The 24,466-nt window shown below is 37.0% G+C and overlaps 2 protein-coding genes and 1 long non-coding RNA gene across 6 annotated transcripts; 2 read left to right on the forward strand and 1 right to left on the reverse strand.

Moving 5' to 3' along the window:
- Nucleotides 1-10,980: 10,980 nt before the first annotated feature.
- On the reverse strand, nucleotides 10,981-13,610 carry LOC130744818 (uncharacterized). Its single transcript, XM_057596969.1, has 4 exons — nucleotides 13,460-13,610; nucleotides 13,260-13,406; nucleotides 12,126-12,470; nucleotides 10,981-11,903 (listed from the first exon to the last, which is right to left on the reverse strand). Exons 1-4 carry the CDS (start codon nucleotides 13,608-13,610, stop codon nucleotides 10,981-10,983), a joined length of 1,566 nt encoding a protein of 521 aa, XP_057452952.1.
- A 1,932-nt stretch (nucleotides 13,611-15,542) lies between these two features.
- On the forward strand, nucleotides 15,543-16,846 carry LOC130746405 (uncharacterized). The gene is made up of 4 exons (XR_009022116.1): nucleotides 15,543-15,881; nucleotides 16,194-16,309; nucleotides 16,556-16,628; nucleotides 16,696-16,846. It is a non-coding gene; the product is annotated as an uncharacterized LOC130746405 (long non-coding RNA).
- A 499-nt stretch (nucleotides 16,847-17,345) lies between these two features.
- LOC130746376 (uncharacterized) lies at nucleotides 17,346-24,030 on the forward strand. Of its 4 annotated transcripts, none has more exons than XM_057598990.1 (10): nucleotides 17,346-17,446; nucleotides 17,629-17,748; nucleotides 18,241-20,555; nucleotides 20,634-20,948; nucleotides 21,023-21,122; nucleotides 22,073-22,383; nucleotides 22,457-22,583; nucleotides 22,669-22,956; nucleotides 23,039-23,134; nucleotides 23,467-24,030. In XM_057598990.1, the coding sequence occupies exons 3-10, from the start codon at nucleotides 19,804-19,806 to the stop codon at nucleotides 23,830-23,832; spliced, it is 2,355 nt and encodes a 784-aa protein (XP_057454973.1). In that variant the 5' UTR covers nucleotides 17,346-17,446; nucleotides 17,629-17,748; nucleotides 18,241-19,803; the 3' UTR covers nucleotides 23,833-24,030. The 4 variants fall into 4 exon arrangements, with proteins under 4 accessions (XP_057454973.1, XP_057454989.1, XP_057454981.1 ...); XM_057599006.1 differs by having other exon boundaries at nucleotides 23,039-23,228; nucleotides 23,467-23,601; XM_057598998.1 differs by lacking the exon at nucleotides 23,039-23,134.
- The last annotated feature ends 436 nt before the right edge of the window (nucleotides 24,031-24,466 follow it).

Here is a 24,466-nt window from a genome sequence, read left to right on the forward strand (position 1 = left end):
GAACTCTTAGACGCTTCTCTCTGCTAAGCTGCTTCTCAATCTCAGAAGCTCTACTTTCTGACCATCGTCCGAAGGCAGACCACATACCCTCAACCAAAGATGCATCAAATTGATTATCAGTTACCTGATATAGCCATTGCAGTCTTCTGGTTGCTTCATTAGAGAACTCCTGAATGAGCTGAATGAGATTTTGTGGCCTGAAGGAGGGTGCCAAATCCATGATTGGTTGAGGAGTGTTGGTTGCATTAGAGCTTGATGCATTAGAACTCTCAGTTCTATTTTGCCCTGAAGGTGCTGATTCATCCACATGAACCTTCCCTTGTCCAGAATGATCTGATTCATCCATGCGTTCAATCTCAGGAATGGTCTCTTGTCTTTGCCTGGATGTAGCTGTCTTCTCAAGCGAGGTGAAACTCAGATCTCTTGAGTTGACCGTGGAGTAGTGAGACAAGGACACATAAGAGGTCTCAGCAGCAGCATCTGTGAGCTGATCTTCAAAATAGGAGGCTACCTGCTGAATAGGTTGCACATTGAAAGGAGGTTCTAGAATCTGAACATCCTCATCTCCATCGTCTTCCACAGCAGGAATCTCACCAGATTCAGTTACCAGAAGGGTTCTTGATGTGGATGGAGGCTTAGGTGTGAATTGTTGAACCAAGTCCCTCAAGGTGGCCTCACTCTGAGCGATACCCTTAATGAATGAATTAAAGAGAGGTACAGACTCAGTGGTGATGGATGTGGAAGAGGTTTGAATTGGGATGGATGGAATGGAAGTGGTAGCAGTTTGGATGTTTAAGTGGGGAGCTTGTGTTTCGGCTTGAGATATGGTTTGTGTGTGAGGTTCTGTTTGAGGTGGAACTGTTTGGATTGAGGTTGACAGGGATGTAGATATAGGTACAGGTTGTTCAGGAATAACTACTAAAGCAGAATCTAAATTAATGCTTTCAGTAAGTTCCTTACTTGAATCTCTGAGGATGGTAGATCTGGTGAGTCTGGCAGTCCTTGCAGGAACAGAAGCTATCTTTGATCTTCTTTCCCTTTGTACCTCTGAAGCACTCTCAGATGCTTGCTTGGGTTCTGGCTCCTTCTTCTGAAGTGGACCCTTCAGAGGCAGTTTCTTCCTCTTGCCTATGGGCGCTTCATCAGAATCGGTGGATTCTTCAACTTCTGGAGATTCCCTTATAACTCGGAGCACATTCCCAATAATCTCACTATCATCCTGCTCAACTTCCTCCTCAACTTGAATTACTTGAACTCTTTGCCTCTTGGTCAGAGGAACATCATCATCTTCAGTTTCCTCATCAGAAGATTCTTCCATGACAGCTTTCCTCTTGACATTCCTTCTGAGTGAACCTTCTTCAGAGTTAGAGTGAACAACTCCTCCTCTGTTGGTGTCATCTTCTTCTTCTTGAGTTCCAATGGAGGAAGCCATAGAGCTTTCAGAGCTATCAGACTGAGATTTCTGAGGTGACTCCACTGGAGTTCTTTCAGGAGAGGGTTCTGGAATTGGTTCCCTGATGACCACATATTTTGATGCAGCTTTCGTCTTCTTGGTTTCCTCTATCAGAATCCCTTTGCCCTTGGGATCTGAAGGCTTGCTGCTAGTTGTTCTCTTGGAATTCCTTGTTGGTACCTCAGGAGGACTATCAGGAAGTCTTTTGATAAATTCCTCGAGAGTGATTGGATCTCCTTCACTTCTGAGCATTCTCACATATTCCAGAATGTTGGCTGGATTATCCTTCTTAGACCAGAGAGGATAGTCATCAACAAAGTGGTTCTTCTGACGAACTTCTTCAGATGATTCTTCTTCAAGTTCAACTTGAACTTTGTCAATGATCTGCATTCTCTTCAACTTAGTCCCATTGAGAGCATCTCCAATGGACATAGCCAGATCCTCATAAAGTCCTAGGTCAGACAGAGTCTTGACCAGTTTGTTCTGAGTGAAAATATCTGAGAGCAGCCTGCCATAAGGAATGTAGGAGATAGACCTCTTGGTCTCAATTGCAGTAGTTCTTGACTTCTCAACACATTCCTTCAGATAATTGAAGAGCAGAAATGGAAGACACACAGGCTCACCCTTAGAGATATAGTACATGATTACCTTTTGAGTTGCATTGAGGAAATCAGTTCCTCCTGTTCTGGGGTGAATGCAGTAGATGAAAATCTTCTGCCAGATCTTCATTGTTGGCTTCAATTCCTTTATGGCATACTTTGTCTTCTCCAAAGACCAGTTATCATAAATAGCCTTATTTACTAATTTCCTCATGCCAGGAACATTAGCATCCACATTCTTGATTCTCTTCCCCTGTTGGAACTCCATTTCCCAGCAATTTAGCAATGGATTCCTCGGAGATAATAATCTTCCTATCCAACACATGAGAAACGACGTAGTAGTCGTTGCATACAACATTCTTCCAGAATTCCACAACTAGTTTGTAATAGATAGGGCCACAGAGCTGATTAAAATAGCCAGACCAACCTTGCAGATAGACTTGATCCTTGATGTCAAACCTGTGTCTAGCTAGGTTATCAAAGTCCACTCTTGCCTCATTGCACACAACTAGTTCTTCAATCTTCTTGACGCAGTTGACCACATTGGCTGCGTTTAGAATTTGCTGAGCTTCTTCGAATCTTTGCCTCTCTTTCTCTTCGACAGTCAGCTTGGAAGAAGCAGTAACATTTGCCTTTGATTTTCTTGATTTTCCCATGATTCTCAAGAGTGGGAGGTTTAGGGTTCAGAGAGAAAGGAAGTATTGGAGGGAGACAAGTGAATGAATGCAATGCACACAATAGGTTTGAAAACAATTAAGTATGTGTGTGTGATGACCCTATTTTAGTAGTGTTTTTAGGGTCATTTCTTTGTATGTTTTGAGTCTTTTTGTTGAGTCTCATGTAGTGTTTCATGCATTCTCATGCATTTTTATTCTTTTCTTTAGTCTTTATTTTGTTTTGGTAATTTAATAGTTTTATAGGTAGTTTTCTTGCATTTTAAGTAAAATTTAGGACTTGCATGGTTTTGTTGTGTTTTATGAAGGACTTCTTGTGCTAATGAGCTCTTGGAGCTTCTAGAATCTTCCTTGTCTTGTTGGTTAGGTTTGGAGTGCAGAAACTGAAGGAGAAAGAAGGCCAAGAAGCATGGAATTGATGAAGAACTTAAAGAGAATTGACAAGAGGAGTTTCAGAAGCCAAAAAGTCTTTTTCAGGCGAGCTTGAGCGCCTAGGCGCTGGGAATGGGCGCCTAGGCGCCAATAGGGTCAGAGAGCATGTTTTTCAACATGCAATTGGCGCTCAGGCGCTCTGAATTGGCGCCTGAGCGCTCTGTTTCGTTTGTTTTGCCTATAAATAAGGCTTAGGCCAATTTCTTTGACACATTTTGGACATTTTACTCATTTTTGATCAAGTTTGAGAGCTGAGGAGAACTTTGGGGCTAAGGGAGGCTTCCAACTTGTATTTCTTCTCAGGTTTTCTTTACATTTCCTTTATGAATTCACTAGCCATGAGTGGCTAGTTTACTTTTTGCTTTGGGTTGAGAGATTCTATGAAATTTTAGTTTGTTAAATCCTATCTCTATGCATGAGTCTTGATTCAATCTTGTATTTCAATTCCTTATTGCATGTTTAGCTTGGGTGCACCTCTGCTATAGGCAAGATTATAATCAAATGGAAATTTGTTATGATTTAGGGACATGAATTGGAATAGATCCTTCTATACTTGCTTCTAGGTATAGAGTGAGGGTAGGGTTTTGTTGGCCTGAATAACCATGCTATCATCCCTCTTATGAATGTTTAAGTACACAAGGAATTGGGCTTATCTTTTAATTTGAGAGAATTACTTTTGTGAGGAATCAACTAGTAAGTACATAGGCTATAACAACAAGAGATAAATCAAGATATCACATGCATAGGATAGGTGGACTAAAATGGATTAGTTGATCAAAAACCCAAGGCAATTTTCCATCATTGTTATTTACATCAGTTTCAACATTGCTCTTTTGCAAATCTTTCGTCACAATCAACCAAAACCAATCTCTGAAATTTACTGCTTTAAGAACTTGCAAACTTTAGACTTAAATCAACAATTCTCACTCACAATCCCTGTGGTTTGATATTTTAAAACCCGGAGGTATTCGTACAATTGCGAATTGACCAACAGTGTGTGAATTAGATCGTGTGTGAGATCGTGCCTGTAGCTCCTCTACAAAGGCAAGGAAGTCTCTGAGGATTGTGTCCATTTCTGGACTCAGATCCATTCCCAAGAGCCGATTGGTCAGATCATACACTGTTGGCTCCTCTGGATGGCACATGTTAAAGAACAAACTTTCATGAAATGCCTTCCTCCTCAACTCTTCGATACAATCTATGTAGGAAGCCATTGCTAGTTGTGTTCTTCTGTATCTGGAATGTGAAGACTGTTATGCTTTAACCGCTATTTACAAGCTCAATTCAGTCTCCAAACGTTAATGCTGAAGCTGTTTCTCAAGGATAAGTTATTGGTAACTGAAGCTTCTCTTTACTCCCGTGGCCGGTGGTAAACGTTCTGCATATGCATTAACTCATTTCATTAATTCGCTAATTTCTTTTTCCTCATTAATTCTTTCTCCATATTTTTGAAACTTAGACCTTCTCTAAGGGGTAGTACCTTGTACTTCAAGCTAAGTTTTTCACACCCCAAACTTTTTGCTTATGACAAAAAGGGGGAGTATAACCCAGTTTTTTTTTTTTGATGTGTAAGCTGTGTTAGTGTGATTTCTCTTTCTTTTGGAGAATTTAAGAGTTCCACCTTTATGATCATAGATGTGTCACTGGGCAAATACAAGGAATACATTTTCACTTCTTCTGAAGTGATATTGGTTGACTCTCATACCTTACTCTGCTCATGACTCTAAATACTTATGCGCTCTGATAATTTTATTTCATCTATGTCATGCGCTTTCACTCTGAACTCTTCTATTATTTAGCTTAGAATCTAGATATCACTAATGTTTTCATTAAGTCTTAGATTCAGGAGGAGCTAAGCTCAGAATCAAGCTGTGACTTGGATTCAGAATGAGCAAAATAAACCATTCACATCAAGATAAGTCTATTTCTATTCTTTATACTCTGAGTGAATTTAGTTTATTGTTTAAGAATTGTTCAACAAAATACTTGGTTTTGTCATCATCAAAAAGGGGTTGATTGTAAGATCAAGTTTTGATCATGTAGTACAACTCTATGTTTTGATGATTACAGGTTAACGTTTTAGTATGAACAATTATGGTACTCTAACGTGTTTTCTGAGTGTGTTCATGACAGGCTCTGACCTTGATATAATCTCACACAAATCAGAAACACTTTGCTTAAAGAGTGACCCTAGCAACGCTTTCGCAATCTCTATGTTCAAACTGAACAGTAGAAAAGCTTCAGAAGATCTGAAGATAGTCAAACTCTGATGTGGACTCAACTCACTTGAAGTTCTGATGATCCACACGTTCTGATAACCCAGACACTCTGAAGGTCAGAAGCTCTGATGGTTTAGAAGACTCTGAAGATCCAGAAGCTGAAAAGTGAAGTCTCTGAAGTCCAGAAGCAAACTGGCTCTGAAGACCAAGTACTTCTCCTCTGAGTTCAGAATCAGAAGCTACAACGGTCAGAGGATCCATGCTTCCCTCTGACTCTGATCAACAAGCTTCACAAGTTCCAACACGAAGCATTCCTCTGATCAGAAGTCAACAAGGTTAAAGGTCACGTCACTATCTAAAGTACAAAAACAAGTGTACTATCTTGACGACCTAACCTAACATTCTCAGCCACAGCAGAAGCTGGAAATCCCATATCTGCCATCCAACGGTAGCATTCTCATGCAATGTTCAAACCCTTATCCTTGGAGTATATATAGAGGCTGAAGACTGAAAGATGTTGTTGAAGAAACATATACGCGCAAGCAATATTCATTGTGTTTACTACAACCTTTTCAGAAGCAATCTCTTTGTAAACAATATCTTTTAAACAGTTGTTTAGTTTACCTTTAGGAGATCAAGGTTGATTGGATCCTAGAGAAAACTAAGAGAGTGAATCTTAGTGTGAGCTAAGTCATTGTATTGTTAGTCACTTGTAGGTTTCAAGTGCAGTTGTAACAAGCCTTCATTCTAAGAAGGAAGAAATCACCTTCACGGGTGGACTGGACTAGCTTGAGTGATTCATCAAGTGAACCAGGATAAAATCATTGTGTGCTTTTCTCATCTCTTATCTTAAGCACTTTACTTGTGTCTCGAAAGATTTGTTAAAATCTTAAGTGGGAAGTTTTATTCTAAAAACGCTATTCAAACCCCCCTTCTATCGTTTTTCATACCTTCACCTTGTGCCATCCTAATGCGTTACATGTGACCTACACGCACCAATTCATCATGGCCTACGACGTTCATTGCTGGGACAGGGCGAGGGATCCAAGTTCCGTCGCCCCACAGGCCGACTTCTGGACTTATAGGATCAAAGGAATTCGCCGACAAAGTCAAGCCTTAGGTTCTAGTTATCAAGCCATGTTGGCAATTATTTTTAGTCGTTAGGTTTTGGCTTTAGGTAACTTATTCATGATTGTCGCCTTGTATTTGCTTTTTCTTTTAAAGACACACTTAGCTCTCATGCTTCGAGCTCGGTGTCTTGTGGATTGGGCGAGACCCTAGGGTCCCTCGCCCAGGCGTGCCTGCTTGGGGCGACGAGTGAACCAGGGAATTGTGCCTTCTCCCAGGAGGCCCAACTAGCCCACTAGGAGAAGTTAAGGGCGCCAAGCCCAATCCTTGAATCTATAAATAGGGAGCGGTTACCAATTGTAAGGGACTCTTAGCTCATTTGAGAAATAACAAGATTGAAATTCAGTTACTTTCTCTTTCTAAGCGGTTACGCTCTTACTCTCTCTAGATTCTTGCATCGCGATCCTTTCACTATGGGTATCGTAACTCATCTCTATGTTCTTGGATAGAACATTATCTATCTTTATTTATTACCTTTTTCAATTTTAGATTTGATTAGGATTTAGGTTGTTTATTTCTTGATTTTATCTTATTATTTATTTAATGTTAATTTCAGGAAATATTTTATTTTATTTTAGAGTTATTTTTAGAGTATAAATTAATTAGGATTTAGGCTGCTTATTTTTATCTTAAATTAATTAACATCTAAAAAAAATCTCACGTATCATTCTTAGGTTAATTCTCACAAAAAAAAAATTCACGTGTCATTCAATTTGATAGATTCTCTTATGTTGTGTTATTTTATCTTGAAACCGAATTTTAAAAGATTTCCCCTAATTATCTAAGATTTACCTAGATTACTCCTTACTAAATTTATTTCCAAAACAAATCTTGAAACCTCTTTTATTATCTCTTTAAATTAGGAAAAGTCTCAAGCCTAATTTACTACATATTTAGAGGAATCCCGTGATTTCTTCTTTTATTCTTTCTCATGATCCACAATATAAAAAAATATGTAATGCTGAGATTATAATCCATTAAAATTTAAAAGATATTTCCAAATTATCTAAGATACTGCATCAGTCATCTCCTCCTCTATATATTAATATATATTATAAAATAATTAGATAACTTATCTTTTGTTGACACGTGTTTCCTAATTCCAAAACAGATCTTGAAACCGAATTTTAAAAGATTTGACATAATTATCTAAGATTTATACAAACACGCATAATCACATTCATGATTAATTGATATATCAAATACAATAGACATATTCCCCGTGCAACGCACGGGAAAAAAACACTAGTGTAGAAGAAAATCGATATGAATCATCGGTGAAGTGTTTTCTACGAGTTTAATTTTTATGCACTGACATTGTCAAGTTTTTCACACAGTCAACCAACCAGATTTCAAGGTTGTGAGAAAATCTATTTTTTCAAACACATCCTTATAATCCAATTAGTTGATGGTGTAAAAAACTTTACTGTTAGTATATAATCATTTTTCCCATTTTCTAATATATTCTTAACTAGCGATGAAAGTTACACTGTACCTATTAAACTAGAGATAAAAACTTAAAAAAAAAGCCAAATTATTTATAAACAAATTAAATAAACCATGTAAAAAAAATAAATTAAATTTTCTTTTAAATATTATTGGTAATCTTTATTAAATTCAACCTCATCATTCATAGTACATATTGAGATCACATAGAATTTTTTCTAGTTTTCCTTCCATCCATAACATGCCGTTTTAATGTTGGGATTCGGAGATACTAAGCATGGTCCATCTTGTGTTACAGTCCAATTACACTGGGAGCATACCTTCACATCCCTTGTTGCATCATATATATCAAACCGTTTTGTAGTGCTATTTTTCCAATTAAAAGAGCAAAAAAATAGTGTTGTGCCCCAAATATTGACTTTAAAACTCCATTCAATAAAGGCACCGTGGTGAAGAAGATGTTCTCCAAGATCATCATCTTTGGATCTGCAGTGAATGGTTAGGTCCAGGTTCTCATACAAGGAATTTGTTACCCTCACATGTGTTTTTGAAAATGAACGCTGGCATGATGCCAACATAAGAAAGGAAAGTAAAAGAACCTTTTTCACAAAAAGAGACATTGCAGCTGTGTTGATGTGTTATGAGTTGAGATTCTTTGTTATATATAGGCAACGATCCATTTGGTTAGATAATTTTAACAAAAACCTCCACAATTAATTACTCTGCAGAAATATTATTTAACAAAAATTATAGATATACTTATTTTTGTATATCAATTAATTTTTAAATTTTAAGAATTTATTATTAAAGTAAAGTCAATTAAAATTGTTACTATTATCATTATTATTTTTTAAAAAATGACCATCAATGATAATTATCAAATATAAAATATTAATAAAATTATTTTAATTTTCAAATAATAATTATTTAATAATAATATATTTGTCTATCATCAAATAAGTAAAAATGATATATTTGTGTATCATCAAATAAGTAAAAATAATATATTCTTTATATTCTTTATCAACAATAAAGTAATTTAATCATTTATAATTATGATTATTTATAACTTTAATGGCGTGGTTTCTCCGGTTCCTTTCTGGGCGGTTTTCTTTGATTGTTCTGATTTGGTTTTGTTTTCCTTGTAGGCTTTTCTTGGCTTTTCAGCTATTTCTGTCTTGGCTTTCCTTTGCTAGGTTTTTGGCTGGTTTAGGTTGTTGGGGTTTTTGTCGGGCGCTTTAGGTCTTTTTGCGATTTTTTGTGGTCTAAGTGTTACCGCTGGCGGCTGGTTTGTATTCTCTCCTTTAGAGTTTTGCTCTCAAGCCTTTATCTAATATAACTTTTGCTTTCAAAAAAAAACTTTAATAGTGTAAAATATTATTTAGTAAATTTAAATTTATTCAACTTTGCTCATGAAATTCTATCACACATCTTTTACAACATAACACAAATTATAATGTTCAGATATGCAAGTTTAAGAACAAAAATAACAAACAAGACATAGGAGATTGTTAACCCAGTTCGGTGCAATATCACATACGTCTAGAGGGCTTTCACTCGAGAAAGATAATCCACTATTATAGAGAAATTGTACACAAAAGATCTTAACTGAACTGCCCTAGTTCACTGCCTTTTCTACCTATCTCTACATGTGGCTTATTACGTAGCCACCCCCTATGTATGAGAGTCTCTCTCACTTTCTCACCCACAATCACTGCCACAGAGATTAATCTCTTACAACAAGAGTAAAGACGATCTCAAGGTCAAACAACTCACAAAACAACTCTCAGCTTAGAACAATAACATAAAGTTGCTGAGAGAACACTACAAGTGTAAGCTGACAAGAGTAAACCCTAATTTACTCAACACGAAGCACACCAAGAAACTAGTTTTTTGTCTTCATAAGTAGCAGTCAACCAGGCCTGTCTTCAATGGGCTTGAGCGAGCAAAGAATCCACAGTAAAACAGGAAGTTACTAATAAAACAAGTCTGCATAGGACCTTCAACATACGCGTTTTAGTTCCAGATAACAACTTCCAAAAATATCTCAAATCAAATCTCTTAAAACTGATTTGATCACACTAAAGATATTCCATGAGCGGCGCACAGAAGATTCCAACAAAACCTTAACTTGCACATCACGTAGTCAGTTCAAAGCTCCACAAATAACTTAGCCAAACACACAACACATTCTCAGGAACACATGTCACAATCAAGATGTTATGACATCGTGTCTGACATGTTGGCATACAACATACATTAGCTAAAATGCAGACAACCATAACAAAGGAACAACAATCTCCCCCTTTGTCAAAATTTAGCTAATACAATCCACTACCATAAAGCTCTTCAGAACACAACATGCAGCTTGAATCACCAAACAAGAGGAAACATAATATATCAAGGTAGCTTACAAATTTTCTATAAACATAACTATTATCAACAGCTATAAACACAACTAATCTCTGAAAGCACATACTGTAGAAAAGCACTCAAGTGTAGTACCAAATAAACAGATCAGAGTTCAGCACAACAGATTAGCACACCATAACCACAACCACTTTACAGTAGACAACAAATAGAAAAGCATAGCATATCTCAGAAACTAGTGCTACTACACAACTTCACTACACACATTACTCCCCCTTATTAGCACACTTTGGCAAAGGGTCATTTAAGACCACAAGAAGAACGAGCATACTTATCATTACAGACCATGAGAGTAAAATTCATAGAGCCAGCAGGCTTCATCAAATACAGAAAAATTAAAGAGATGCACTATTAGTGGCAGAGCTCTCAGTGCCAGTTACATCTTCTTCTTATTCATCTTCATTTTCACCTTCATCTTCTTCTACAACTTCCTCTGTCTCAGGATTTTATTCTTCACCGTCATCCTCCTCAGCTTCATCTTCAGCCTCTTCTTCTTCAGCAGCAGTAGGGATATCTGTCAAAGCCTTGATGAGGTGATCCACATTATGCTTCCTCACCGTGCAAGTCTGAATGGTGTCTTGCAGGGTCTTGGAAATTTCCTATAATTCAGTCCAAACATCCTCCTTGCTTGACCCATGTGCCTTAGTGCCACTGGATTTGAGAGTCCCTTTTGCAGCAGACAACATAATGTCTGGAACACGTGTCCCAACAGACAAACGATAATCAAACATGAGAGGCAGAGGTTTCTTACCTAGAGGTTCTTCAGCCCTCACAATGTTAGGATATTGATGCACAATCAGTCTAGATAAGAGACATGGAAACAGAATAGGCAGCTTTACAGCAAAAGATCCAGCAAGCTTGAGAGTCTGCTCATAGACAAAATTTCCAAAATCAAAATCACCTCCTGTTCTAATCAAATAGAGAATTATGGCCAGTGGAGGAGTCACTCCAGACAAATGTTGGGTAGCCATCCAGTTTTCAGTGACTATTTTGTACAGCACAGCATACTTGGCAGTCAACTTCCCATAGGGTAACAACCCTTTCTTTGGCCACTTCTTGATCGATTTTCCAGTGAGGGTGTTAGCAACCCTATCCAAGTCAAGCTCCTGCTCAGTCACAACATCAGGGCTTCTGCCCAAATAAGTGTTAATCACTTCAAGAGAGAAGTCTGCACCCTTTCCCCTCACAAAAACTTTTATGTACTCAATAATATCCTCATTATCACAATTAGAGTGAATGTTCACAATGAACTCCCTTATCAACTGAATAAAACACTTATCCAGCCCTTTAACAGTCTTCATCAAACCAGCCTGTTCAAGAAGACCAATGATCTCTGTATAACTCAAGGCTTCTTCACTCAACTCCCTTTGAAAAACAATCCTTCTATGAAAGACAAATTTCCACCTCATAGCAAATTCTGCAGAGTGGAAGGACACATTATCCTTTGGGGCATTAGGAATGTTCAAAGGAATTTTCTTCCCCTTGACTCTATTTTTGGCAGTGGTAGAGATGTCTGGAACATCTTGCTCGAAATCAAGTTTAGAGTCAGTGTCATAAACATGTTTTCTTTTCTTTCTAGTGGAGGCAACAACCTTCTCTTCCTTCCTTTATTTCTTTTTCTTCTTCTTAGGCACTTGAACCTGAGAACCTCTATAAGTCTTGGGAGTCTTAGCATCAGATCCCACTCTCTTCTTCTTCTTCTTCTTCTTCTTCTTCTTCTTCTTCTTCTTCTCATCTGCAATACTCTTGCTTGCATAAACAACAATCTTCTTGCTTTCAATATCCTTGATCAGCAATTCATCATCAGAATCCTCTTCTTCATAACCAATTATCACTTTCTCCTTACCCTTCTTGGATAAGGGTTCAGGTGTCTTCTGAATGGGGACCTCCACACAAGGAGTATTCTCATTGGAAGAATCAGTCTTCTCTACATCAATGTCATCTTTCTTCTCTTCATCTGAGGCCTGAGATTTGTCTTCAGAACCAGAGGAGGAAAAATAATCTTCTTGGGGTTCGACATTTTGCTCAACATCTATGCCAGTAGCAACATTTGCAAGGTTCTCAAGAGCACTATCCCTTTCTTGATTCACTTAAGTATGATGAACACTAGGTGATTGACAACCACCAACATCTTTGTCAGGCACATAATCATCAGAGATGTTCAGAGTATTAACAGTCTTACCTGTTCCCTTCTTTTCAGCAATATGCTTGATCCTTATGCTTCAAGTTCTTTTGGTTGGGCCAGAGGATTCTGGAGCAGAACTTGCAGTAGTGGCACGAGTAACCCTAGATGGCGTAGAGGAAGTGGGTTTCACACCAAGAAGTTTCACACCATGTTCATTGGTAACAAATTTTGGACCTGCAACCTTCTTCTCTCCAGAATCGTGAGACATGATGATGAGAAATTGAAGAGAAAATGAAAAATAACCGTTAGAAGTTATGCAATTGAGAGATCGAGAGCAATCAGATTTTTCGAGAACAAGGAAGTATGAAATGATGACTTCCAACCAGCAATCAAGGGCGATTAAATAAGGGAAAAAGTAGTCGTGGCCCTTGACATGTGTCAATAACTGCTATAAGTCAGTTATTACACAAATCCCTAATTTCCCTCTTACTTTTTCCAATTGAGCCGCATCCAAAGCCTTTGTGAAAGTATTTGCCAACTGCAATTCAGTTTCCACATGCTCAAGAGCAATAACCTTCTCTTATACTAATTCTCTGAGAAAATGATGTCGAATATCAATGTGCTTTGTTATGCTATGTTGTATTGGATTTTTAGAGATATTGATGGCACTCAGGTTGTCAAAGTACAATGTCATGACATCTTGTTCGACATTGTATTCTTTCAACATCTGCTTCATCCATAACATTTGAGTACATCCACTTCCAGCAGTTAAATATTCAGCTTCAGCAGTAGATAATGAGACAAAATTTTGCTTCTTGCTGAACCAAGATATAAGGTTATTCCCTAGAAAGAAACATCCTCCAGAAGTGCTTTTTCTGTCATATGCACTTTCTACCCAATCTGCATCACAATATCCTATCAACTTTGATTTGCATTGTGAGCATAAAAGATACCATAGTCAATAGTTCCACTGATATACTTGATGATCCTCTTGACTTGAATGAGATGACTCTCTTTAGGTGCAGCTTGATACCTAACACAAACTCCAACTGAAAAAGCAATATCTGGTCTACTAGCAGTGAGATACAACATACTTCCAATCATACTTCTATATAGGCTTTGATCAACATCAGCTCCACTCTCATCTTTAGTCAGTTTGATATGAGTTGCTCCAGGAGTTATTTTATGTGCTTCACTGATAAGTGCCAATTTTACCTATTTTGATGAGAAATTTAGGCATTTATCCTTGTCAATTCATGATAAATCTTGACCAAATCTACTTCTTTTGATTACAGCTTATTGATAGATGAACTTTAGAATAGAATGTGCTTAAGTTTGATTTTCATCTTGATTTGTGTTGAAGGATTGAAGATTCAAGGAAGATGACAAGCTTTGGCTAGAAAAAAAGAGTTTGAAGATGTGTTGGGCGCCCAGCGGGTTGCAGAGGCCGCCCAGCGCCCATGGCGGTTCCAGAAACCCAACCTTGAAGGAATATGGCTGCCCAGCGCCCAAAAGAGGCCACCCAGCGCTCTGTACTGCTATTTTTCAATATAAAAAGTTCTTTTAAGAATCTGGTGGATATCTTGATCGGAACAGAACCCAAACAGAGGGGAAACATAAGAGAAACATGGAGAAAGGCTTAGGAGGCTAGAGAAGAGGCTTGGACATCGGATTCGGCGGCGAGACATCGCGACGGTTTCGGTTCTTCTCATTCTTCTTCTCTATTTGTAAAGTTATCCATGAAATTGGATAGCTAATCTCTCTTTTGTTGGGGTTTTATGTAATTGATTGATACTTATGTTTTCTATTTGATTCTCCTTAATATAAATCATGTTCTTTGTTTATGAGTTAGTGATTCTCTCTTGATCTTCATGTTATGTTTTAGTTTGCACACCTAGAACATATATGCTTGATTCGGCGTGAGAGCGAGAGCTATATCGCCTAGAGTCCGAACTAGAGTTAATCACCTAATAATCCTAATTGCTAGACATATAGTTAGGTTTGTTAGTCACTTAAACACCAAAGCTTCATGATAACTATCTTTCTTAATCATGTGAGACATCAATGTTTAGGATTAGAGAGTTATTGCTATCCACTCATGCGAGACATTGATGATGTAGGGTTGAACTAGTGTAGATGAGTCATAAGCATAGACTTGGTTGTATTTGAATCACTAGAAGGCACAGAGGTCATTCAATGAAATCTCATCCCAACAATTCCTCATACCTGTTGTTTCTCCGTTATTTTACTTGTTTTCATTTACTTTTATGTTTTTAAACAAAAATCAAACTATTGTGCAACCATCATTTAAGCTTGATAACTATTGAACGGTATAAGTATTACACCTCCCTGTGGATACGACAAAACCCTTTACTATACTACAATTGAGTCTTGAGAGATTCAAACGTAGAGTGGTAAAAAAATCTTTCAACAAAATTGGCGCCGTTGTCGGGGAGGTGTGCCAATACTAATTGCATTGCGATAGTTTTCATTCTTGATTGATTGTGAATATAGTGTATAGTTTTTGTTTTCAGTTTGGTTTTCCTTGTTGTTACTAATCTCTTGTGTTAGCTTGTGCTTTTGTGTATATTCAATCGACTAGCTAACACTACCAGAAATTCCCCGTTTAGTGACTGATTTAGTGACCGATTTATTTCGGTCATAGTTGTGACCGAATTAAGGTTATTATTTTACTACCTCCAAACTTGAATGGTTAGTGACCGATTTAGAGACTGAAAAGTTTGTGACGGACTATTTCGTCACTATTCTAAGAAATTAAATTCGTCGCTACTTTTGTGACGAATAATTCTGTCACTAATTCCGTCACTATAATTGTTTAATATATAAAATTTTATAAACATCATACAAAATGTATCAAGAGTAGGGTTCGAACCTGGGCCTCTAGGGAGAAGAGATCCTTACATGACTTAAAGTTGCCAACCTGACTGAGATCTCTTTTTTAACAAAGTTAGCGTTATTTATTTTATAAACTTTCTCTATCAGTTGAAACTAAATCCCCTATTACTAAACATTGAACCCTAACTTTTTCTCTCTACTCCTTCGACCTCATCCATTGCTCACCGACGCGTTTCACTCCATAGCTCTCCACTGCAGCTGCAACGTCCACCGTGGCTAAAGCGTCCGCCGCGGCTTCTCCTCCGCAGCTTTGGGTTAGATTTCTCGGCCACCACCGAGCACCCATCGCGCTACCGCTCTGCCGCTCGCATTTCCGCCGTTGCCGCCGTTTACGTCGTTGCCGCTTCCGTCGTCGTCGGTGTTTTCTGCTCGTCAAATTTGGAACGAAGGAGTAAGCAGCAACCCCAAACCTTAACCCTAACTTTGACCTTCCAATTCTTCCTCTGCTTCTTCCTTCAGGTACTTCGCTCTTCAATTCCACTTTTCTTTCGTTGTTCGATCTTTCATTTTGATTCTTCTCGGTTATTTCATTTTTGCAATGTTTTATTGTTTCTTTCTCAATTGTTGATGGGATAACAACAATTGACCATTTTATTTGATGCCGATTTATTCTGAGATTGTTGATTATTGCTTGGTTTGGGGTGGATTGCTGCTAAATTTGTGAAAATTTTGTTTCCAATTTGATTTCGATGTCTCTTTGTTTTAAGAGACGCTTTTGATGAGAAAATGAAGTGTTCATTGATGTAGAAATAATTTTGTTAACATCTTCAGGTTATATGAGATGAAACTCTATGTGTAAAATTAAAAATTGTATCCAATTTCAAAAGCTCCTCCGCGGCTCCTCCTCCGTGGCTCCTCCTCCGCGGCTTCTCTCTTATTCTTCATTGGTAAGCTCATGATATACTATTGTTGTTACAGATTCACAATAAAGTCAGTCTTGCAGGATTACATGATAAAGGTTGAATTGCAAAAACAGTTTCTGCTTAATGATTTGTTGTGCATTTGTTTGCTGTAAAGTTTGACTATCACATATTTGCAAAATGGATATTGTATTCATGTACATTTTTAAATCCCCCCTGCCCCCCCTTTACTCATATATTCTGCTTCTTAATGGGGTATTGCTTTAATTCCAGGTAAAACAGCAATTTTGGAGGTTGAAACAAAAAGTTATGAGAAAGAATCTGGTGATTTATTATGCATGAACAGGTACAACTGAAAACATTCTTTTAATGGTTTGTTTCCACCATCACACTCAAATAGTAAGTTGCTGCAGGTCCACTGTCTATCTACGTGGTGCTGGTGGCTTCTGAAACTCGTCTAAACCATTTTCTTACTCAAACTACCCCTTGAACCGGACTTCAGCTGTAAAAATTCCTGATAGTAAACCCTTTTCAGTGTTTGAAGATCATACCCAAGCATCTCAGGCATGTTATAATTATTCAATATTGTTTGAAATGTAGATTACATTATGTGTGATCCCCCCCCCCCAATTTTTTTTTATGTACTTTATTAATTTTCAGTCTTTAGCCTTGTATTTTAGATATTGGTTGTCCACTGTCTTGGACTATAACAGTCATCCATGAAATCTATTTTTGTCAACTAAAAAGAATTAACTGTTCAGGAAGTAATGTGGCATTTATTTTTTCCCCTTATGGTCATTGATATGCTTAATCTGCTACCATTATATTTGTCTTCCAACTTTGAAAGAAACATGTCTTGAGCTCTAGTTATTGCAGTAAAGCAATAAAGTGACCAGTAGGTTGATCTTGTAGAACAAGTTGAAGCAATAAGGATTCTCACCTTTTTTGCAATCTCTTCTTGCTGTAGTCCTCACTTTTTTCTAGCTAGTCCTCACTTGCAATACTTGCAATACTAATTGAATTGAATGATGTGTTCACCATTCACTTATATATTTTTTCTTTAAGCTTGTTGAAATGTCTCAAGTTCGTGTTAAACGAAAGAGAGTGGATTGGAGCCTTGCTTAACAAACTGTTGAACCTGTTCTATGTTATATATCTGTTGAAGTAAGATGCTAGACTCTGAATTTGACTTGTTAACTTTGATTTCTATGCATATCTAAGAATCAAAAAGCTTAAGTTAATTTTTTGTTCTTTAATAAAAAATCAAATGAAGTTTTCTTCAAAACCAACTATTCTTTTTGTGATTTTATTCTTCATGCTGAGTTAATCTAGTTATTTGTATCCAGAAAGAAGCTATATATGGACTGACAGAGGTTTCAAGGGAGGAAGTAAAGAGTGCACGCCTAGTTGCTAATCTTGGTTGTTATCCAACTTCCATTCAACTTCCTCTTGTCCCACTGATAAAGGTTAGGAATGTTTCTTTGCTTTATAAAATGCACACTCTGGATAATAGAGTGAGTGACTTTTCTACCTCTTTTTATTTTGGTAGCTTCTTAAGATGAATAAAGTAATATACATTTATGTTGTGTTCCAATGGTTCTTTGTCTGTGACCTGTATCTACTAGTCCTTGCTTTGTATGAAACAACTTGGGCTTTTGCTTCTTATGCTTTGACATATTTTGAATCTATATCCCCTCTAATGTGGTGTTTGATTCACAGTGACTCATGCATGAATATAGTTATGCTGATGATCATTTGACATTGGCAAGTTATTTTTTATTTGAAAATTCTGCATCTGACTTATTTTTCATTTTTACCTCGTGAAGTATGACTTTAAAATGACTAGATATTTCGATTTCATATAAGGGTAGTTGTTTGGACTTTTTTCAATTAATTCATCTTATTAGCTTATTTATTGTTCCTCCATTCTAGTGTAATGGTTTTGCTTGATGTGACAGAATATGGACATTTTTCAAATCCGTGGTTGGATGTATAATAGACTTATGCCTGACCAATGTGGCGTTACAAATGAATTTATGAATGGAGTACAAGAATTTATTGCTTTTGCATGCCAAAAAGAAGACTCAAGTAGTGGAAAAATTAGATGTCCTTGCCTTAGATGCAGAAATCTCAAGTATTTAGATCCTGAAGAAGTCGAAATTCACCTTTATAGGAAAGGATTTGTACGTGATTATTGGTATTGGACATGTCATGGAGAAAGTGATCCAACTTTATGTGTAGCATTTAATACTTTTCAAAGTACTAGTGGCATTGCACAAGAGCGTCCAAGTACTAGTTGCACTAGACAGGAGGGTCATAATGAACAGTTTGATAGATTTGAGAGTATGGTTTATGATGCTGTTGATCCGGAGTTTCGAATGCATCCTGATCAACAAACCGATGAAGCTCCAAATAAAGATGCTCAAGATTTTATGATTTACTACACGCAGCCCAAAAGCCACTGTGGTCGGGATGTAAACACACAGAACTATCCTTTGCAGTTAGAATGATGACAATTAAATCAGAGGGAAACATTTCTCAACGATCTTTCAATGAGACTATGTCGCTCATCAAGGAGTTACCTCCTGAAGATAATGTTATTCCTGAAGATTTTTATCAGACAAAGAAAATTGTGTCAAAACTTGGTCTTACTGCAAAAAAAAATAGATTGTTGTGAACAGGGTTGTATGTTGTTCTACACTGGTGATGATATGCAATTAAAGGCATGCAAGTTTTGTGGTAGACCTCGTTATCATCAGAAAAAGGTTGGTAGGGATAAATACAAGGAAGTTCCTGTGAAGCGAATGCATTATTTACCTCTTATTCCTAGACTTAAGAGATCATATGCCTCAATGAGTTCTGCACCACACATGAGGTGGCATCATGAAAATAGGCGACAATCAGGAGTGTTATGTCATCCATCAGATGGAGAAGCATGGAAAGAATTTGATCGAAAAAATCTTGATTTTGCAAAAGAACCTAGAAATGTGAGGTTGGGGTTATGTTCTGATGGTTTCATGCCATTTGGTAATGCAGCAAAACCTTATTCTTGTTGGCCGGTAATTGTTACTCCTTATAATCTTCCTCCTGAACTATGCATGACAACACCCTACATGTTTTTGACATTGATTATTCTTGGGCCCAATAATCCAAAAGAAAAAATTGATGTGTATTTGCAGCCACTGATAGATGAGTTGAAATTGTTATGGAATGAAGGTGTGCTGACATATGACATATCAAAGAAGCAAAATTTTATGATGAAAGCTGCATTATTGTGGACTATTAATGATTTTCCTGCATATGGTATGCTATCGGGTTGGAGCACTGCGGGAAAATTAGCATGTCCATATTGCATGAATCAATCAAAGGCTTTCTGGCTGAAACATGGTGTTAAATGTTCTTGGTTTGATTTCCACCGTCAGTTCTTGCCCATGGATCATGCATACAGAAGAAACAAGGATGCATTTTACAAGAATTGAGTCGTGACGTCTATTGCTCCACGAAGATTAACAGGGGATCAAATGTGGGAAGAAGTTTCTAATGTACCAAAAGTAACTGAGACTCAACCTTGTGTTTGTCCTGGATATGGTGTATCTCATAATTGGATAAAACAAAGCATTTTTTGGGAGTTACCATATTGGAAGTCCAACTTAATAAGGCATAATCTGGACATGATGCATATTGAGAAAAATGTATTTGAAAATGTCTTTAATACGGTGATGGACATCAAGGGCAAGACCAAAGATAATGTTAAAGCAAGAATGGATTTGAAAGAGTATTGTAGGCGAAGGGAACTAGAATTAGTAGAGAACCCTGGTGGAAAACCTTTAAAGCCTAAAGCAAAATTTGTTTTGTCCAATGAGCAGCAAATGGCAGTTTGTAAATGGGTTAGTGAGCTGAAAATGCCCGACGGATATGCCTCAAATTTGAGTAGATGTGTAAACATAAGGGAAGGGAATTTCATTGGAATGAAAAGTCATGATTGTCACATCTTTATGGAGCGTTTGTTGCCAATTGCTTTTAGTGCACTACCACTTCAAGTGTGGAAGCCTATAGCTGAGTTGAGTAAATACTTTAAGGATTTGTGCTCAAGTACATTGCAATTGAGTGACTTGTTGTTGATGGAACAAAATATCATCATTACAACATGTAAGTTGGAACGAATCTTTCCACCAGGTTTCTTTAATTCAATGGAGCATTTGCATATTCATCTAGCTTATGAAGCAATAGCAGGAGGTCTCATTCAATATCGATGGATGTATCCTTTCGAGAGGTAAATATTTACATATTATAATGCACAAGTATTAATTGGTCGTATTAATTATGAGTTAATGATATTTTATCATTTTAGGTACTTGGGGAGGTTGAAACGAATGGTTAAAAACAAATCACGGGTAGAAGGGTCTATTTGTGAAGCATATCTATGTCAAGAGACTTCTCATTTTTGTTCATACTACTTTGAGTCTCATGTCCAATCAGCGAGAAATAGAGTTGGTCGAAATGACGCTGGAAGTCATGATGATGTAGATCCACAAAATTTATCAATCTTCAGTCATCCTGGTCGAACAGCTGGAACTTCAAGGAGTCGATATTTAACTGATATGGAATCAGCTGCTGCCCATTTGCATATCCTACTTAATTGTGACGAAGTTAAACCATTCATTGAGTACGTTCGTTTATTGTAGTTTGAGTATTCTTTTAATTCAATAATATATTTACTAATATAGTTATTAATGTCAGACGCTTTGAGCAACATTTGGAGGCATCCTTTCCTAATATCTCTCAAGCTGATATTGATGGTAGGATTGCATCTGAGTTTCCAACTTGGTTTCGATCTTATGTGAGTGTTTATAGTTTTTAACATTAATATTACATGAGTTAAAGTTATACTTGTGAAATATAAACTCTAATAGGTATATACTTGATAATGATAGGTTCATGATATAAATAACATGGTAGACGATCAATTATTGCATCACTTAGCATGGGGTCCTAAGAGAAAGGTGGAGACTTGGCCTATTTACTTTGTCAATGGCTTTAAGTTTCATACAAAAGAGTGGAGTGTCAACAAGAAAACCATCAATTCTGGAGTTTGTGTTGAAGGAGATGATGAAGAGCATGAACATTATTATTATGGTACTCTTAAAGAGATTATGCAACTACAATACCCAGGTGAACCAATCAAAAAGATAGTTTTATTTAACTGTGAATGGTTTGATGTTGTCATCAATCGTGGTATGAAGGTTAACAAAGAATATGACATTGTGGAGGTGCACCGTTCTAGAAGGTATTCAAAATATGACCCTTTCATATTTTCAACAAATGCAATTCAAGTTTACTACATGCCTTACCCAGAAAAAATAAAAGAAAAGGTTGATTGGTGGGTTGTTGTTAAAACCAAACCAAGGGGTACAGTTGATGATCGATATGCATTAGAGGTTGCATATCAAGATACAATAGCTCACGTTGATCCGGTCTCAAATGAGGAGCTAGATGGCCACTTGAGAGATGATGATGGTGTATATGAGGAAGTGGAAATCAATGATACTAATGATGGAGAAAACAACGAGGTAGAAGAGAATGAAGATGAGGATGATTTTGAGGATGAGGATGAGGATGATTCTAAGAATGATTGTGAATTGTTTGACCAATATATATCTTCTGATGATGATTAAAATGTAATATTGTGTTTTCTTTATAAAAGGTAACAAATTGTACTTATATTGATGTTGTTGTTAATTTTAATTTTTATAAATATATTTAAGAAATTTATTTATGTGTGTATTGCAGATGTCAGATCGTGGTCGGGGAAAATCCAAAACTCTTAGAGGACGTCCAAGACCGTTATCACACACTCACAATGATATGTCATCACATGTGGCACATCATGCCACTCCACCTTTAGCACAAGAGGATTCAACCAATGTCCCACCAACTCAATCACCGCCAAATGTTGTTGCTGCCACTCCATCACTTAGGACATCTCATTCAACCCCTTCACCCCGTAGTTCTGAAACGGGTGATGAGCCTATAATTGGATCAAGTGAATCTCAAACTGTATCAGATGATGACAAAACTACTCTCATCCTTGCGGGTCAAGGGTATGCATTATTTATTAGAAGTAATTTCAGTGCATTTAATAAGTCTCTAATTGTTTACATGTATTTTCTGTAGGTTCTTACCTTCGCACTGTGCGGCTAATATCATTACTGATATATTCAGAAGTCACTATACTGATCCATGGGCATCATGGAAGAAGATACCCAAGGACACAAGAAATATGTTGTTTGGAGAGTTCATGGTAGATTTCATATGTTAATTTTCAAGTTTGATTTATTATTTTTACATATTGCAATTTCATCTAACTTTACTTGTATTTATTATAGAGTAAATGTTCTATTTGTCCACCCGACTATATATGGGCTAAAAAGAACTTTGAAGCACGAGGTGCATATTTGATGAAAAGTACTTTAAATAGGGTTCGTACCTCTAATACAAGACCAGATTGGCTTGGTAATCATGTATGGAATGGGTTACGTGAGCATTGGGATAGTGTAAGCTTCAACATCAAAAGTGCCAAAGCAAAAGCAAACCGGGCATCCGATTGTGATGGATTTGGGCAGTCCCTTCATATTGGTGGCTCTATTACACCTTCTCAGCATAAAGCAAATATGGTGATGATATTTCTCTTGTAGTCTATTCTTCTCTTAATTTAGATATAGATAATATGGTCATAATTTTATTGTACTTTATTAGATTAAAAAGACCGGAATCACTCCTACTCAGCTAGAATTGTTTCGCCAGACACACCAACGCAAGGATGCTTCATGGGTGGATAAGAAATCAGAACATGTAAATCTATGTCATTATGAATTTTATGCTTTACTCTTGTCGTATGTCATATAAGGTTGCCTACTGATTGTTTTGCATGCTTTTTAAAATTCAGGTAAATCTTTTTCCTTCACGCTTTTAAGTGGTCCAATCACTATGTTTCATAAATATTGTATAGTGCTCTTGTCTTTATTGCTCTTAAATATAAGGTAGTAAGCATTATAGAGTTTGTATGGACAATATGTGCCGGTCATTTGAAGTGCTGAAAATTTTCTAAGTGTCTTGAAAAAGAGTAGTATGTTGCTTTATGTATAATTATGATTGATGTTATTGTAACTAATTGTTGCTAACAGGCTACATTTGAAAGTACATGGGAAGATAGGACGCAAAAAGCATCTGAGCAAAATGCTCCTCCACCTAATGAGCTAGATGTGTGGCTTGAGGTAGCTGGTGTGAAAAAAGGTAGAATTTATGGATTAGGAATGGAGTCTACTGTGATGCATAACAAATATCGTGGCTCAAGCTCTTCATCATCTGAGTGGGTACGAAGAGAAGAGTTTGATCAATTGAGGGACACATTAGACATCACTCAAAAAATGGTACGTCAGATGATGGAAATGATGCAAACAACAGCACCAACCAATGTGCATACAGATCACGGTGATAATTCAGATGATTTAGAGGAGTCAGAGGATGCAGATGATCTAGGTGGTTCTTGAGGGATTATTTGAACTTTATCAAACTTTGTTTTTAAGTGTAATGTAATAGACTGGTTTATGAATGTTGACTTGATGATGTTGGTAGAGTATTGTATGAGACTACCATAGTTTATGATGATTGTAGGTTGAAGTTGAATTAGTGACTGTTTTATTGTTCCTATATTGATTGATAGATATGGTTATTACAGGGTTAAATCAGATTGGCTAGAAAAATAATTTTTTTGCTAAAATTTTCGTAAAATCATATAATTTTTTTGAATCCGTCACTAATTCAGTCACTAATTTGTGGCCATAATCGTCGCTGAATTCATCACTAAATCAGTCACTAAATCGGTTGCTAATTCGGTCACTAAATCGGTCACAAATTTAGTTGCAAAATCAGTCACTAAATCCGTCACAAATTTCGTTGCTAATTCGGTCACTAAATCGGTTGCAAAAGCGGTTACTAAATCAGTCACCAAATCAGTTGCAAAATCAGTTACTAAATCCGTCACTAAATCGGTTGCAAAACCGGTCACTAAATTCGGTCACTAATTCAGTCACTATTTCGGTCACTAACCGTAGCGACCAACGTTTTAACCACTGATATATTTCGGTCACTAAATCAGTCACTAACTATTTTAGTGACCGATTT

This window comes from Lotus japonicus, chromosome 1, assembly GCF_012489685.1.
Source record: "Lotus japonicus ecotype B-129 chromosome 1, LjGifu_v1.2".
Lineage (NCBI taxonomy): Eukaryota > Viridiplantae > Streptophyta > Magnoliopsida > Fabales > Fabaceae > Lotus > Lotus japonicus.